A 15,881-nucleotide genomic window follows, 5' to 3' on the forward strand; every position below is an offset into this window, starting at 1 on the left:
GTCAATTTCATGAATATCATTTCCTAATGTCGTGATAATTGGGTTATGGTAACTAAAGTGCGAGATATATACGTGAGCACTTAAATCCTTAATTAATCGTGCAAAAACTGCATCGATTGTTGTCCCGTGTCTAGTCGTGCTATTGTTCCTATCATTAACAATATCCAAGTGTGTGTTTTTGAAAAAGTTCAATAACTCTACAGATTCTTCCCTCGCGAAATTAACATTAAAATCTCCCGAAATAATCATAGGAATTTCGTGATAATTCTTATTCAATAGCCTCGAACCACCCTCTGTATATGGCAGAAGCACATGGTGGATAAAATCTTTGATATCAGTAATCGATTTACCTGGTGAGATATAAATCGACACCATAATAATTGTTTTCCCATTAGCCACAGAGCATTCTGAGGCGTGGCGCAGTTCGCTGGTGTCTGAGAGAGAGGAAAGAAGAGAAGAGAGACAGTGAACGGTGAGCGGTGGTGGGGGTACTCGCATTTTCGTGTCGATCCTGACTCGGTTTTACTCCGTCCCCGAAAATCCATTACGCGCCTAAAGAAGTTTCACTTCAAAAATCCTCTTCACTCTTTAAAGCCTCCAGTTTCTCCCCCAGGAGCACCCATTTTCAAATCGAATTTCACATGCAAATAAACCTAGTAATTGCGCACTAAACAAGGAACGATGGCAACACGGAGGAATGACAGATTCCCCGGAATCCCAACCAGCTATTTAAATCTCCATTTTGCGCTGCATTCAGCTGCATTTCAGCATGGCCAGTCCCCAGCATTTGTCATGGCAAATTGAATCCAGCGGCATTCCGGAGCGGGTAGCGGGCGAGGAGCGGCCAGCGAACATGACAAATCATTTGCTTATTATTCCCAGGTCGCTACCGGGGGAAAATGCTTTGCATTTGACAGGGAAGAACACAGAAAAGGAACAGGGACAGAAATCCGAGTCCTGGGGAGAGAAAGATTAGATAATGGTTCGGCTGGATTTCAGAGTTGGCTGGGAGTCTGCTTAAAGCCACGTAACATGATATTGGCAGTTGACCAAGAGGTGGCTTCCTCCGGTGGAATCTCAGTTGCCAGTACATGCATTCCACTCCAGTGGACAATGGGGCAGCCCCTCCGCCCCCGGTCCTCCTGGGGCCAATGCATTGAGCGTTACTCGCATGGAATGCGCAGCTGCACAATTTATAGGATATCTGTGGGATATCTGCAGCAGGGCGGGCGCATTAAGAGAGGGGAGGGGAAGGGGGAGTGTGGGTGGCAGCCCGATAACAAGCTTACTCCCCCACCCTCCCCAGTGAGCAGCAGCACCAGCACATAAAATCTTATAAATTGCAAATTGAATTTAAGGATAAACATCGATGCGATGGTGGAGCAGCCGAGAGTTGCTGCTTGCGGCATTCAGCATATTGCTGGGAAGTTGGCTTGCCCCATTGTTGGCTCACTTGACCCGGCAATAGATTCTGATTGGGTTTGTCTTGTTCTGCTCCCGGCTAGTTGATCGACTGCCTAGTTTACAGGATTGGTTTCTGATTGATATTAATTCGAGCAGCTCCCTTACATTAAGTGCCACACTGAAAGCGTTTGAATTCTAATTCATATTCCTCTCCTCTCTTTGCAGGTAAGCTTCATTCGTATATCCCACCACCCACAAGCTCGACTGAGTAATGACTTGGAGAACGTGTAACTATATTTCCCCTTCAATCATCATCTGTCTGCCCGACTTCATCATCTGGGCCTCGTGTCTAGACTCCAGACTCACTCGCAACTCATTTGCCACTCAATGTCTGAGGAAGTGAGCATTCCCCCGTGCCACGCCTTGTGTGTTTTTCCTTCTCTTCCCTGTCTCGCTTCCACTTTGCAATTATGTAGCAGGAAACAGAGCTCACAGCTCCCCCACACAGCTACCACACCCACAAACTTTCTTCATAATTTATAATTCACCCAAAAAAATACAGAACACAACACAAAAGGTCCAAAGACCAGACAGCGTGGCGACGACAATGACGACGGCAAACGTTTTCCAACAGCTGGAAAAAAGGGGTAACAACAACAATGGAATTCGGGGAAAGGTTAGGGATCCGACTTGGGTGATACCTATTGATAAATAGCAGTAACTATTAAACAGGTAATATCTTAAAGATCACATCATCATAATTGGAAAGATCTATCAGTATCATGGGAATACTTACATGCCAGTATCATAGTATCACATCACCTGCTACCCTGGCATGCCGAAAAAGGGCTTTCTGGGATACAAAAGTCAAAAACTAACTGCCTTTTGTTTGAGACCAATGCGCCATGTGTCCTTTACGGCAGGAGAAGGGTGGCCCTGCCCTCTGCCTCGGAGTGAGGCCAAAATGGCGTGTCTCTACTCCGCTCTCCCTTCGTCCCTTCGCTACTGTCTCACTGCACGCTCTACGATTTAACCTTTTTTCTCCCCCTCGGCCATATTGTTTCTGGCCATTTTCTTGTTCCTGCAGCCTGTTGTTATTGTAACTGTTAGTGTTATTGCTTTTGTCGTGCGGGCATAAATATTTCAGCACATAGACAGTGTGAGTGTTAGAAAGTTTTGGGCGCAGAGGGCTTACTCAAGCCTAGCCGTAGTCTTTTTGTTTAAAGCCTTGCTTCTTTTTAATCACAAGAATCTGTCTTGTTTTTAAAGTAAAGAAAGTACAGAGTCTTTTGTCTAAAGCGTTCTTTTAAATGTTACTCGTAGCGATTCCTGGAAATTAAGCTGCTTATAGAGGGGTTCAAAATAAAGGAGAAATTCATTTGCACATTTTCGAAATACTCGGCGAATTTCGTCCAAAGTTGCTCTCCCAGCAACTTGGCTGCCACATAAATTTCTGGCAGTTTTTCCCCATATGATTTATGTACTGAACGGACCCCTGGCCTCGCATTTCGTTCCTGTTCTACATAGCAATTATTTGGAAGCGAGCTCCTGGCACTCTCGCCCAGCCCGGCCCAGCGCCACCCGCTCTGGCGAAAATACTCGCCTAAGCGATTTCTCAATTTGCATATGTTATACACACACACGCGCCCACGCTCGAGGACCTCGAGACTCTTGAGCCGGCCAGGCTGTGGCAGTCAATTTGTTAAATAAATTGAATTATGTTACAGTTTTGGTTCTGGTTCTTTTTCGGCATGTGCCTGGTCTCTCGAGTTGACCTCTTGCCCGGCCGGCTAATAGAATTATGCATGTGCGACAAGTTTGATGTCCTGGAATCGGTGTCCCCAAGCGGGACGTCTCTCCGGGGTATCGCTCATCGGTCTGCTGCGAATTTAATTCTAATTAAAAAGTTACTCTTCGAACCGGAAAGAAACAAACAAAAGGGTGAAAATAAACAGAAACGGAAAGTCTTATCGTTCAAATAATTTATTTCGAAGAAGAATAAGCGTCCATAACCCAGGGGGCGCCCCAGAATAAAGCCAACACATGCAGAGCATAATTAATAACGGGAGCACAGCAGAAAGCAGAGAGCGGAAATCCAATTAACATTTTTTCGGCTACTTCCGCTTCCTGGACAAATTCAACGTCGGGATTTTCGCAAAACACAGTCGGTATAACAAAATTAATTAAATTCATGTCGGTTTTTTCTCTTATTCCACAACGCGGGGCCCAATGTGTGGCATACTTAATATGCCTGCGTGCAACTCATTTCGGAGGGACTTCACTGCAATGGCTCGGTCGTAAAATCTATCCCCCATTCTATTCCTCGCTCGACAAAGCCGATTGACAAAGTTGGTCCTCTCGCTGTCGTCCTCCATTTTTTATGGCCACTTCAGGGCCATTAACGGTCCATGGTCCAAGGGCCCCCGCCTAAGTAGGGTTTGACTAATTAGATTTGTGTGAGTATCTACTACATAATGTATAGTACCGTGCCGAGTACCCCGCACGTGTGGCTAGTATCCTTGGCTCCCAGCCCCAGTCCCACTCCCAGTCCCAGTCAAGTGATGCTCAATTGTTACCATAAAACGTAAGCGTAATAAACCTTCATTTCATTTTTTTTTCCACTGGCCCTCTCCGTTTCTGAGGTTCGAGGAGAGTGAACACATCGCTAATGGAAATTAATGTGGGCCCCAGGTGTCTGGGACACCGGGGGGCAGAACTTATAAAAGCCGCAGCCCGAATGTTGAACAATTTCGGCTAACTAGACATATTCGTAAGTTACTTAATTAAGTTTCAGGTAAAGTTGAGGCCGCCGCAGGCTACGAAGGGTACAGATTTCAGATTGCAAAAGTTTACTTAATTAAAGATGTTGTTAGGTGCATATTTTGGTTCAGGAGGGAAAGAAAACGGTGGTGTTTGTGTTCCCAGATCCATAAGTGTATCTACAAAGTCCAGATAATTAAGATAACAATGTTATCTTAGTCCCTCAACAACTAAGCCAGCTCTCGGCTTATTTCAACAGTCGGTGCGAGCGTACAAGCCATTTATTCATTTATATGCTTTTTCCGAGAGCCCTCAGCCTATAAAGCCCAAGCAAAGCTAGCCACACAATCCGCTGATATGTTTACCTTTCATCGAATGCACCATAAAATCCACAGACCCGACCCGGCTGAGGAGCGAAAAAACACAGGCATAACAGGCCGGATCGGATCGGGAAACGGGGCAGAGGTTGAGGGCTGTTAAAACCGCTGCTGAAAAGCGACTTTCAATTAATATATACAGTCCGGACGGGGCGAAAAATTTGCAGACATTCTCCGTTTTTTTGCGGCTCGATTCGGTGAACCTTAGCGGGCAATAACGAGCAAAAGCCACAGGCCAAACAGGCGCACTGAGAGAAACTGCCATCAACATGGGGCATGGAGATGGATTCTACGAACTCAATCTTTTCTCCCAGTTCATTTCCCGCCCCATCCCACGGATGCAAACACCCTCTGGCCACTGAATTTTTTTATTAATCCCCTGCAGACATTTTTAAAAATACATTCATTGAATGACGGAAGGAAGAAAGGACTTTGTCTGGCACTCACACGCACTCCCGACCTGAGGGACTCGTAAATTTTGCAATTTCTTCATTGTTGCTAATTTATATGACACGCCCGAGTGCCCCGGGCTGTGGAGCTTGGAAGCGGGACAGGAGGAGCGCTAATCCAAAGCAAATAATGCGTTGCATAGCGCCAAGGATCGCGCCAAAATTGTTTCATGGCCAAGAGCCAAGAGCCATTCGCAAAAAAGAAAAACACAACTAAGTGTGAGGGGGAAATCAGAGAAAAGCGAGAAACAAAAAAAGTGGAATAAACCCAAGCACGTAACTTTTGGTTAACCAAATGGAATATGATGGGTCGGGTCCTCTTGACCCACTCGGCAGGAAGCGGAGAGAGGAAGAGCAAGCTCTAGAGACAGATGGTGGAGGGGGGCGGGGGGATGCCAAGGACCCTCCTCCACCCAGACACAGACTGCGGCGCCCCGACTTGACGCTGTTGTGTTAGTTCAAATTACCTGAAAGTCCTTTTGGGCTTTCGAGCTGCTACAGCTGCACGGAAAAATGGGCAGAGTTTGGGCGGGCTAGGGCCGGAGCAGACCACTGCAATTTGCTGATTTTGACCGGAACCAGGAATATGAGTTTCATATACATGTACCAACATGGGGTCTTAAGCGGAATTACAGTCAGGTGGAGGAAGATTCCGCTTTGTTTTTCGGACGGGGTGACCGAGTTAGATGGTATCATGGAACCCGAAAGGATAACTGGGTTGGCGGGACAGCAGCTCGTTTTATATTTAACGGAACTAAAGCCCAATGGTATTAATTTTACTCGAAATATCTTCTATCCCGAAAGTATTTAAACCTAAAGTTCGTAAGTCCCCCCATGGAGGTAGTCAGACACTCGCATTAACTTGAAATGTTATCATTTAACCACAATTATCCAAACCACAGGAGCCCAACCACGTATGAGAAACTAATTAGTAAGTCTGAAAATCTAATAACTTTATGGCATTCGCCGCTGGCAGCTCAGTCGGACAATCCGCTTAGGTCGAGTGAAATTTTGTGCGAATTAAGACATTTTTCATCCAGCTCCTGTGCAGTATGCCTGATACGAAGGGAGCAAAAATATGAAACTCATTTGGCCATTACGTCTCCTGTCTGGCTGGGATGGTGTGCGCATTCTGCTCCTAATCCAGGACCAACTTTGTTGCATTATGGAGCAAAGGAAGTTCTGGAATACAAGCAAGTTTTTCGTTCATCTAGGTGATGGAGAATGAGAAAATGCGGGCACATCGCATGCGAAATATGTGTACTTTGCATGGAGGCCGCCCATTTCTGGTCGACAGCCGAAAGTTGAAAGAATATTTAGTGCCTGACTATAAACTGAACAATTTGCTGTCAAATTATGCCTTTGAACGGCCCAAGTTGGACTGGAGAAGCGGGGGGGAGTGTCGTAAAAAGCGCATGAAACTGTGGCAAGCACTTGAGGCAACACCAGAGAAGCCCAGAGAAAGTATGCAACATTTTCGGACATTTTTATGGCGGACAAAGAAAGCGAACGACACAGGACCGGGACTGGACGGCATCCAGCCTCAGGATGTGAGACGGAGACTGGACATGGTGCCAGCTATTTATTGAACAACAGAAAGGGGCAGCTTGGCAGGACGAAAGGGGCGGGCCTGGATGCACTTAACATGTGTGGAAAATGCGTTCAAGGCAAAGGCAAGGCAAGGCAAGCCAGCCAGGCGAGCCAACTTGGTCAGGTATTAAAGAGTGTCCTTCTAAGTTTCATTCTACACTTCTTCAAAGAGGGGTCTGCTCAACTCAAAGTATTTAACCTTAAAATAGAACTAGTTTATTGTAAATTTCAACACTATCTTGTTTGTGAAAACAATTTATTTTAGAGAGTTTAAACTACAAGCATTTGTTTCAAGTGTAGCTGCTCTGTTCTACCACAACAATGCGTTTTTGTGTGCAAGTGCATTGCTGGTCTCCAGCTCCGTTCGCCTGGCAAATTGCCATAAAAAAATGTTTTCAAGCGCCACAAAATATGCAACACACAATTTGCACGTGTGCTAGTGTGGGCTGCAGTGTATCCTGTGTTGATATCTGGCTGTGAGTGTGTGTGTGTGTGCGTGTGTGTGTGTGCCCCACATAAACTATGTTAAAATGTTGCGCATTGCATTTTCTTCGCATAGTTCCCAGCCAGGATGTTCGCGGATGCAACTTTCGGTTTTGAATTAAACAACGCACGTATTTCACACCTGCCAAGCGGCAGCCTTACTCGCCCAGGTGTATTGTTGCCGAGTTAGTGGCGAGGATGCTGGAGGATCAAATGCTTTGTAGCTTGGGGGCCGCGAAGCGCGTTTGGCCATATGAGTGAGGGACTGACAGCTGAACGAGATAATTGTGCCACTCGCAGACTCGGGGCGGGCAAGCAGCTTAAACAGAAATTACCACAGGCCGAGAGCACCCTGAAATATAATATTTAAACTCAATTGGCCGGGCCAACAACGGGTTCACCTGTCCGTCCCGAAGACTGTTTACGGAGCACTTTAAATTGGAAGTTTTCAAGTGCCGCGTCTTCGGGCTATTAACTGCCATCCTGCAAATTGAAATCCCTGTAAACACACACAAACACCAACTGCAGCAGCAGCTTTTTATTCTCCGCCACGGAATGGATGGAATCGACTCGAGGGGCGGCATGTGGGGTGCCCTGCTCCGACCGCGTTTTCCACGCCAGCACACGCACAACTTTCGCCGATTGTTTAGACTGGCAGCGCGTCGCCTCAACTATGCAACAAATTGTTGCTGTCGTTGCCGTGCAGGGAGGCAGGGAGGCACCCTCTTCGGCGCTCTTTTTTGGCATTTGACTTGACAGGTCGCCCCTACAGTCCCCCTTTCACCTCGAGCTCCTCGAACTTGTGTTTTAGTTTAGTTTGCGAAACTAGGACTGCATCGGCAAGCGCCAAGGAGTGGGTGGCGGTTGTGAGTGGAACAACCGCCGAAACCGAGAGCCGTTAACTCGACGCGCCTGTGAGTTGCTGTTGACAATGTTTTAAGTGCTTGTGTGTGCGGCTGCTAGGGGCGGACTCCCTCGATTTTTGCTTCATTAAATTCCCCTTAGCGCCCCAGATTCTCCATATGCACTCCGCCGTCCGTCCCTATCGCGCTTTTCCACCCATTTGCCAGCTTTCTCCTTAAGTTTTCCACATCCCGGGCCTTCGCCCCATGTCCCTTACACGAACATAAATTTCCGCCCTTCCACTGCTCGGATAACTTTTCCCATCACTCACATTCGTTTCTTTTCCGCATTCTCAGCACTCGGCTGTTAAATACAATTTCCCCACATTTTTAATATTTTATTATCAGGCATGAGGCTTGAAGGAGGAGCACAGCTGGTTCATCTAGACTGGGGCCAGGATGGTCCCCAGGATGTGATTATTCATTAACAAATAACAGCTTGTATCTTTAATCCTTTGGCAGAATCCTGTTTCTGTAATACATGGCTACTTTTTGTTCTCCGATATCTGATCTGTCTGCCCCGTTTTCCGAAAGGTGGCCTTTGTTGGGAAAGCGATTTTAATTAACTCATAAAGGATAATGGATCGGGATAACACGTCGGTTTCATTCATCCATAAATTCATATTCCGTTTCAAAGCATAAAATAGACAAAATTATGGATCCCCCGTGGGTTTCCGGAGAGCAGAGCAAACATATTACTAGTCCCACAGCCCGAGGGCAAAATTGGGCAAATACTCGTGAATCCACCCTCGGCAAATAAATTTATATTTCGCTCCTCGGGCATTGCATTATTGGGCAAAGTTTTCCGCTCGCAGGGCAGGGAACTACCCCAAAACACACACAAAATCGGAAAGAAAGAAACAAAGCACCTCAACAAATTCTGATTAATGCATTTCAATAATAATTTCCAGCGCGCCACCCCGCCCACCACCCACAGCTGCCAATTCGCAATTTGTTTCGCATTTGCACTTTGATGGTTTCATTTGATGTTTCCCCGGAAAACAGGGATGCGAGGGAGTGTGCCGATGATTTGCAATATGCTAGAAAAAGGAAAACTTATGCAACTGATGAAAATTTGCCCGATTGGGGGTTGGGGGTTGCTATTTCTGGATACAAAGTTTTTCAATCTTGCCCCGAGATTAAATCTTTGATTCCTCTTTTGATTCGACACTCGAATCAAAGGAATCAAATGCAGTTCGCTTGTGGAAGCTGTTTTATTTTTATTTCCCCGTTAATTGCGCCTTTGTCGGCAAAGTTTTTGGCGTTTGCTCCACTAACAATTACTTTCCCACCCACGTATAAGTTAAAAGTAATTTAACTTCTGGGGAGCAAGGCAAGAGCCTTCGTCGGAACAACTTCTTGAAAAAATCAAAAAATTACCAGACTTTATGCAAATTTTCCTTCAGCTTTTAGGTTTGTTTCTTTTTCGTTCTTAAGCGTTTTAAAATACCGCAGTAAAAATAACCAAAGTTTGGTGGAGTATGAATCGATTCTTCAGAACGGGAGTTTTTCTATAAAAAGTTAAAAATATGAATTTAATTATTTAAACTTTTCAAAGAGAAGATGTTGTTAGGACTCACTAAAGGCGAATTTATGAAAAGTTTTCAGCCAGAAATTAATTACACTCTTTTGAAACTACTCTGCAGCCTTTTAGGGCTGAAACAAATTGCCTTCTCATTGTTGGGCTACTCAAGATACTTCTTTGAGAAGCGAAACTTATCGTTCCAGCAGCAGGAAGGGAATGCCGTGCATGGGCCCTCCAAGCACCATTAGCAATTGTACAAATTCCTAGCTCGGTAGCTATGTTGCAAGCGGCACACACAGAATTCCCACGAGGAAACATCAGAGAGCCAAAAGAGCACTCAGACTAAAGTGGGGAGTCAAGTAGAAGCCCCAGACCTGGCCTGAACACGCGTGGTTCCCCATAAATACAGCAGGTTGGCCGGAGGACCCATGACCTGCATTGACACGTGCTAGCAGTCCGCCAGTCAACTCCCCGTATTGTGTATTTATGATTATTGTTATTGGACTTGTATATGTTGGCAATATATATCCTCCACTCGGCGGTGGCTCCTCCCGCCTTCGCCAGCCGGCCACCCACCTGAGCTGTGCCCGATGTTGTTTTTCCCGCTGTCGAAGTCAATTTGTGTCACGGCCCCATCGACAGTGGCTACGAAAGTAGTGCCAGCAGTCGGAGGAACGTGGTGAAAACTGCGAAAACAAGTCAGAAAAGTTAACCCGCAAAAAGACGAGCCGTTTTAACTCTTCCACGTTCTTCAAAGAAGTCTTTCAAGAAGGGATATCTACCCACTCCCATTGAAATGACATTGAAATCCATTTGGGCATTTTTCCCCATGGACTCCCTTGGAAATGGAGCTATGCCTGGGAACGGGATATGGGCCCCACAGCGATGGCCATATCTTGGCCAATTTTCATCCGATCATCAAGCGGAATACCTTTATCGTTTTGTACAATGATTCTCTATCAAATTGCATTAAAACCTCGGATCAAATTTTTGGATCCTTTTTTTGTAAATTTTTCCCATGGACCCCCTTGAAAATGTGGACATTCCCGGGAACACCATATGGGCTCTACAGCGATGGCCATAGCTTGGTCAATTTTCATCCGATCATTAAACGGAATACCTTAAACGATTTCAACATCGATTCTCTATCAAACTTCATTAAAACCTCGAATCAAATTTTTGGATCCATTTTTTGTAAATTTTTTCCCATGGGGCTCCTTTGAAAATGGAGCCTGGGAGCCGCATATGGGCTCCACAGCGATGGCCACTTCTTGGCCACTTTTCATCCGATCATCAAGCGGAATACCTCTATCGTTTTGTACATCGATTCTCTATCAAACTGCATTAAAACCTCGGATCAAATTTTTGAACTAATTTTTTGTGAATTTTCCTATAGAGTGCTTTTAAAAATGAACCTATTTATGGTGTAGATTCCGTATGGGGCTTCATGAAAACGCTTTTAATTTGACTAACAAGTTGACTAACGGAACTTAGTTGCTCTTCTTCTACTTCCAAGCTGATATTTTTTTAACACCCTCGTATATGAAATAATCATCAAAAAGCTGAAAGCTCCAAGAATTCTATAAATCTGACGTAAGGGAAAGCATATTTCTTAAGAATTATTCGTAAATTTCCTCACTGGCATTTGAGTTATTTATAAAAATATTCACCTTTTCCTCATTTACGCATTCGCATGCCGTTTTCTACCTGGCAGCTCTGGCTCTGACTCTGAGGTATAATAGTGGCCCCCTCGGAATCCCCACTCTGGTTCATGTGTGGAAGCATTTGAAGAATGTGGAATTTCTCGAATACCTCTCCCATATTGCATTGCTGCGCTTGTGGGGAGCAGTCACGGGGTATTGCATTCCTCTGGAGCGCCTTTAATGAGTTGGAGAGGGGCTGGGGGAGAAAGCAATTACCAGGCTACAAATCCTAGACAAAAAACCGCCCCGCCCGGGATCGGGCCAGGCAGAACCTAATTTCAATCAATTTGGCCTAACAAGCGACAGATTGCCAACCTAACGAATCAATTTGATTTCCCAAAGAGACAAAAGAAATCGACGAGCGGCAACGGCACTGCAACGGCAACAAATTTCGCATTTCATTACAAACTAAAAGGCAGCGTCCGGAAGATGTGGAAATTCGTTTGGACTCGGATTTGGATTGAGAATCGGTTTCGGATGCGGGCTCAGGGACAAAGGGGTTAAGGCGGGCTCACTAAATCGATTCCGGCTGCATTTTCTGGGGAACTGAATGGGCTGATTCGAGGGACTAAAGCAGCAGTAGCAAGTGGCATCATTACTCAAGCAAATGGGGCCATCATCGGCATCAGTCGGTCGCTGGACGGGCTCTGCGGAATGGGGAGTGGGCCAGGACCAGAGCCGGAGCCAGAGCCAGAGCCAGAGCCAGACAACAGACAACAAGTGCAATCCATTCTCAACAAAGGGCAGTGCAATGCCACTGCACCCCTCGCATCCGACGCGCTGGCCCTTAATCCTTTGCCCGTGCTGATGTTGCCAATTGAAATGCAAAAATATTTGGAAATTCCTCGATTGCATTTGGAGCTCCGAGAGCTGTCGATTCGACGAACTCGATGGATGTCTTGATGAGGCAAGCTGTGAATGCAATTCGTATGCTGTTAATGAGCCTCTGCCAAGTGCTGACTGCCGAGTTCCAAAAATGAAGACCCAGAAAACCATAATGCACTCCCTCACCCAGAGAATGGGGTGTTCATTATCCAGAATGGTGGTTTTCGTGGTCTAGCTTGAAGATGTTTTTCAGCTTTAAGCCCAAGGGAACGTACTTTTTGTCAAAAGAGTTCAGACAGCTATGCTCCAATAAACATAAGTTAAATAATTTTTTGATCGGAATACTTGGACTGCCTGCCCTTCGAACTGTTGGCCAAAGGACATGCACGGCTTATTTCAGAATGCAAATGGCCAAGGAGGCCATGGATTTATTTTATTTGCTTATTAAATTGCCGCTCACGTCACTCCTTTTTCCAGCGGATGAGCCGACGTTGGCAAAAAAGAAGGGCAAAAGTACTTTAAAAACGAAACTCTGGCTGCCCTGAAAGTGATTCATCAAATTCCGCCCTGCCATATATTACGAAAGTACATATTTTAAAAGGCAGAAGTGGGATTCGGATGTCGTTTGTTTGCCCGGCTGCCAGCTGAGCCAGAGCTCTTGTGTTTTGTTCAACAACTTTTCGAGACGAGTGGCCACTCGGTGGCCATCACTCCTCCGGATGCGTCCTCCGGAGCGATGCGATGCGTCTTTGATGGGTCAAAAAAGGACCCGACAGATTGAGAGTCAGATTGAAGGGCACTTGCTGGGATGCTGGGACTTTGATCGTTTATCAATTAAACGTAATGGCTGTAATTGTTAATTCGTTTGGAATATTAATTTTCATCCATGTGCCGCCCGGTTTAATGGGAAATGTGAATCGCGCAAATAGTATAACGATTCCATTGAATTTAAAACACAATTGTTGCCGTTGGGAAGGGCTCCTGTTGTCAGAGCCATTAATATTTCACAACCACCCTTGACGCATAATTTAAAATGATTTTTTGTTGCGCTTTCAATTAATTTCGAACAACAGAATCGTTGAATGGGGTATGCAGTGCATAACCATGAAACTGTTTACAATGACATTACCGCATTCATTTAAGAAAGGTATCGCCTGCAACTGAAATGTAAATCACGAAAGCAATAAATCAATAACAGCGCGGGGGAAGTCGCTCTTAAATCGAAATTGTGCTCTGTGCCGAAACCTGAAACCTCCAATCTCATCATTTCCCATCAACTATGTATCTTCCTCCGGCATTAAGACGTTTTTAGTTTGATGTCCAGAGGTCTCTGGCAAAGGGTGAGGGCTGGCCTTTTGTCCCGTCCGTTACAACCCCCGATGGATAAAGATTTGCGAAAAGATGTGTATTGCTCCCCCAAAAGCCATAAAGAACAAGGAGGCCTCGCAGGCAGATCCCAGACGCCAGCTGATCTCTTGCTTTATTTAATTTTCTGCACTACGTGTTTGCTACCCTTGGCTTGTATCTGGCATTCAGCTACCCCACAGGGGACACTTTGCCACTCTGCCGACTGCCGAGGGTTGGCCAAACCCACCTGATTGGAAGTGCAAAAATAGGCAGGCAAAAAAAAAAGGCGAAAAGAAGGGCAGGAAAATATTGACGGTAACTATGTGATGGGCACAATCTCTCCCATGGAAACAATTATGTATTTTGGTGTCTAGGAGATTTCCGGCCGGGGCCAAATGACTTTTCCTCGGGGCAACCTTTTGTGGAAAGCTGCCATATGCAGAAAAGTGCTTTCACAGTTCTGTTTACCCACAAATGGGGCCGGGGGCCACTCTGCGCGCTACCCATTTCAATCTTAATGCACTAAGATCATGATGAAGTTTGACCTGTGGGTAACGTGTTATTGTTTGCCCGGGGCAGGTGGGGCAGGCGGGAAAACAAGCACTCCGACCGCAAACACAAAACCATAAATATGCAATGCAAAGTGCGTGAAGCCAAGTGGAGAGAAAAACTTTGCCTCTGACCTGCAATTGGTTGTCGCAAATTGTCGCCATTTTCTATAAATATTTTAACAAAAGGCGGCAGCAACGGCGGGGAAAACTTACAGCGATGAAGGCGGCATGGAAAACACGCTGGTTTTTATGGCATCGTTGTGGCTGATGAGGGGAACAAAAGGCAGCCCGTGTATACAATATCCATATGCAAATGGCAAGCACTCGGCACAAAAATGATTGGACAAACGGCTCGACATGTGGAGGGCGGAGGGTTTTTCACATTCGCAGTGCCAGTCGGTGGAATTTTTCGAACCTGGTAGCTATTGCCATCCAAGCTGTTATAAAAATATTATTTGATAGTCTTTTAATTTGTATTTTTTATCTTTTAAATCGTATTTTACAGGAATTGTATCCGGGACATGTCTTAACTTTCCTTATTTCTTTTTGAATAATGTTTGGGGACATGGGGTCTTTTTACAGCCTCGGCCCCACTTTCCACATTTACGAAACCTCGTTGGCGTTGACATCTTTCACAGCTCGCTGGGTGACAGGGAACAGCTCTTGTGGTATTTTTTGTAGCCGTGCCCCGAGAGCTTCGGGCCCTCAACCTGCACCTGTCATCGCTCTTAACACTCTGTAATATTTTCAACCCGGGTCCGGGGAAATCTCTCATTCCTCCAGCCGTTTTTCCGCTCCCATCCGCCCTCTTAATTGAAAATCCAAACTGCACTTCCTCCTTGCGGGGAACTAAATTAATTAGCAGCTAATGAAATGGCGCACACATATTTATAGAGAACTGCGTCCTGTCTGGCTGTCACCTGGTTCAGAGTGTGCCTCTGGTCCTGTTCCGGTTTCAGATCCACCCCAGGCCACTCTTGAGATTGTAAAAAATTAACCACTTTCATTGACAATCAAGTCGTGTTTTTTGCTAAAAGTGAACTGAAATGTGAGCATAGTTTGTTGCTTTTTAACATGCTTTTAATTTTAGATATTTTTTACTTTATGGACCTATGTTTATTCTCCCATTTTTCATTTGACGAACCATGACCCCCCAGCCCAAGCACACGTCACCCCAAGTTGATTAATTTAATTGTTGACAATTTTAAAAGCTGCCATGAGGAGGGCATTATTCACAGCTTAACATATCCCTCTCCTGTCTCAGACCGTGGCTCCCAGCCATGGTTGGCCCTGGTTTTATTGCCTTTTTGTGCCACCGCCTGTTGTCGGAGACAAATGCACCAGAAAATTAGCTTCTTGCGGCTAAGAACGCTTCAGTTGACTGACGCGGAAGTACAACAATTTTTATTAAATGAGGTGTGCTATGTACACCCCGCAGGCGGTTTTTTTTTTTTACAATTTATTTAAATATATATTTGACTTCCCACCAAAGGTCTTCTAAAGTGGCGCGTCTATCTCCCCACTACGATTTGGCTCTTACGGTTGATTCAAGTAGCGCTGTGGCAAAAGTCAATTTTAATTGAAACCGCAACAAAACAATTAAACTCGCAGCCCTCGCAGGACTCTTGCTGATCCTTTTCATATGTGTTTTTTTTTTTATTTGCTAAAATATAGACACCCGAAGGGTGGCCCTGCGTGCTGGCTTGTGGGGGTCTGCGAGGTATTAACTTAACTTTCCACCCAACTCAATTAAAATGTTGGACAAAATTGCATATGCATAAGAGCAGGCAGCAAGTAAACAAATCCGGGTGTGTGTGCGTGTGTGTATTTGGCTGTGTGTGTGCTGCATAAATTAATAAACTTAATAGTTGGGGGGTCGGGGGCGGGGAGATGGGGAGATGGGGACAGCTCTCGACGGGCATAAAAACTAAACGAGCTTTGAGCGCTGGGCGACACGTACGCAGA

The 15,881-nt window shown here is 45.5% G+C and overlaps 1 protein-coding gene across 7 annotated transcripts in view; it reads left to right on the forward strand.

Moving 5' to 3' along the window:
* Window positions 1-15,881, forward strand: part of LOC6500862 (furin-like protease 1) — a 109,349-nt gene that overhangs the window by 80,322 nt on the left and 13,146 nt on the right. The window contains exon 5 of one of the 7 annotated variants that reach the window (XM_032451925.2): window positions 1,630-1,885. The exons of the other annotated variants lie outside the window; for them this stretch is intronic. Coding sequence (XP_032307816.1) covers window positions 1,630-1,695 — 66 coding nt within the window. The 3' untranslated portion in view covers window positions 1,696-1,885. Of the gene's footprint in view, window positions 1-1,629; window positions 1,886-15,881 lie in introns of those variants that run through there. 7 annotated transcript variants of the gene reach the window in all.

Source organism: Drosophila ananassae, chromosome 2L (assembly GCF_017639315.1).
Source record: "Drosophila ananassae strain 14024-0371.13 chromosome 2L, ASM1763931v2, whole genome shotgun sequence".
NCBI lineage: Eukaryota > Metazoa > Arthropoda > Insecta > Diptera > Drosophilidae > Drosophila > Drosophila ananassae.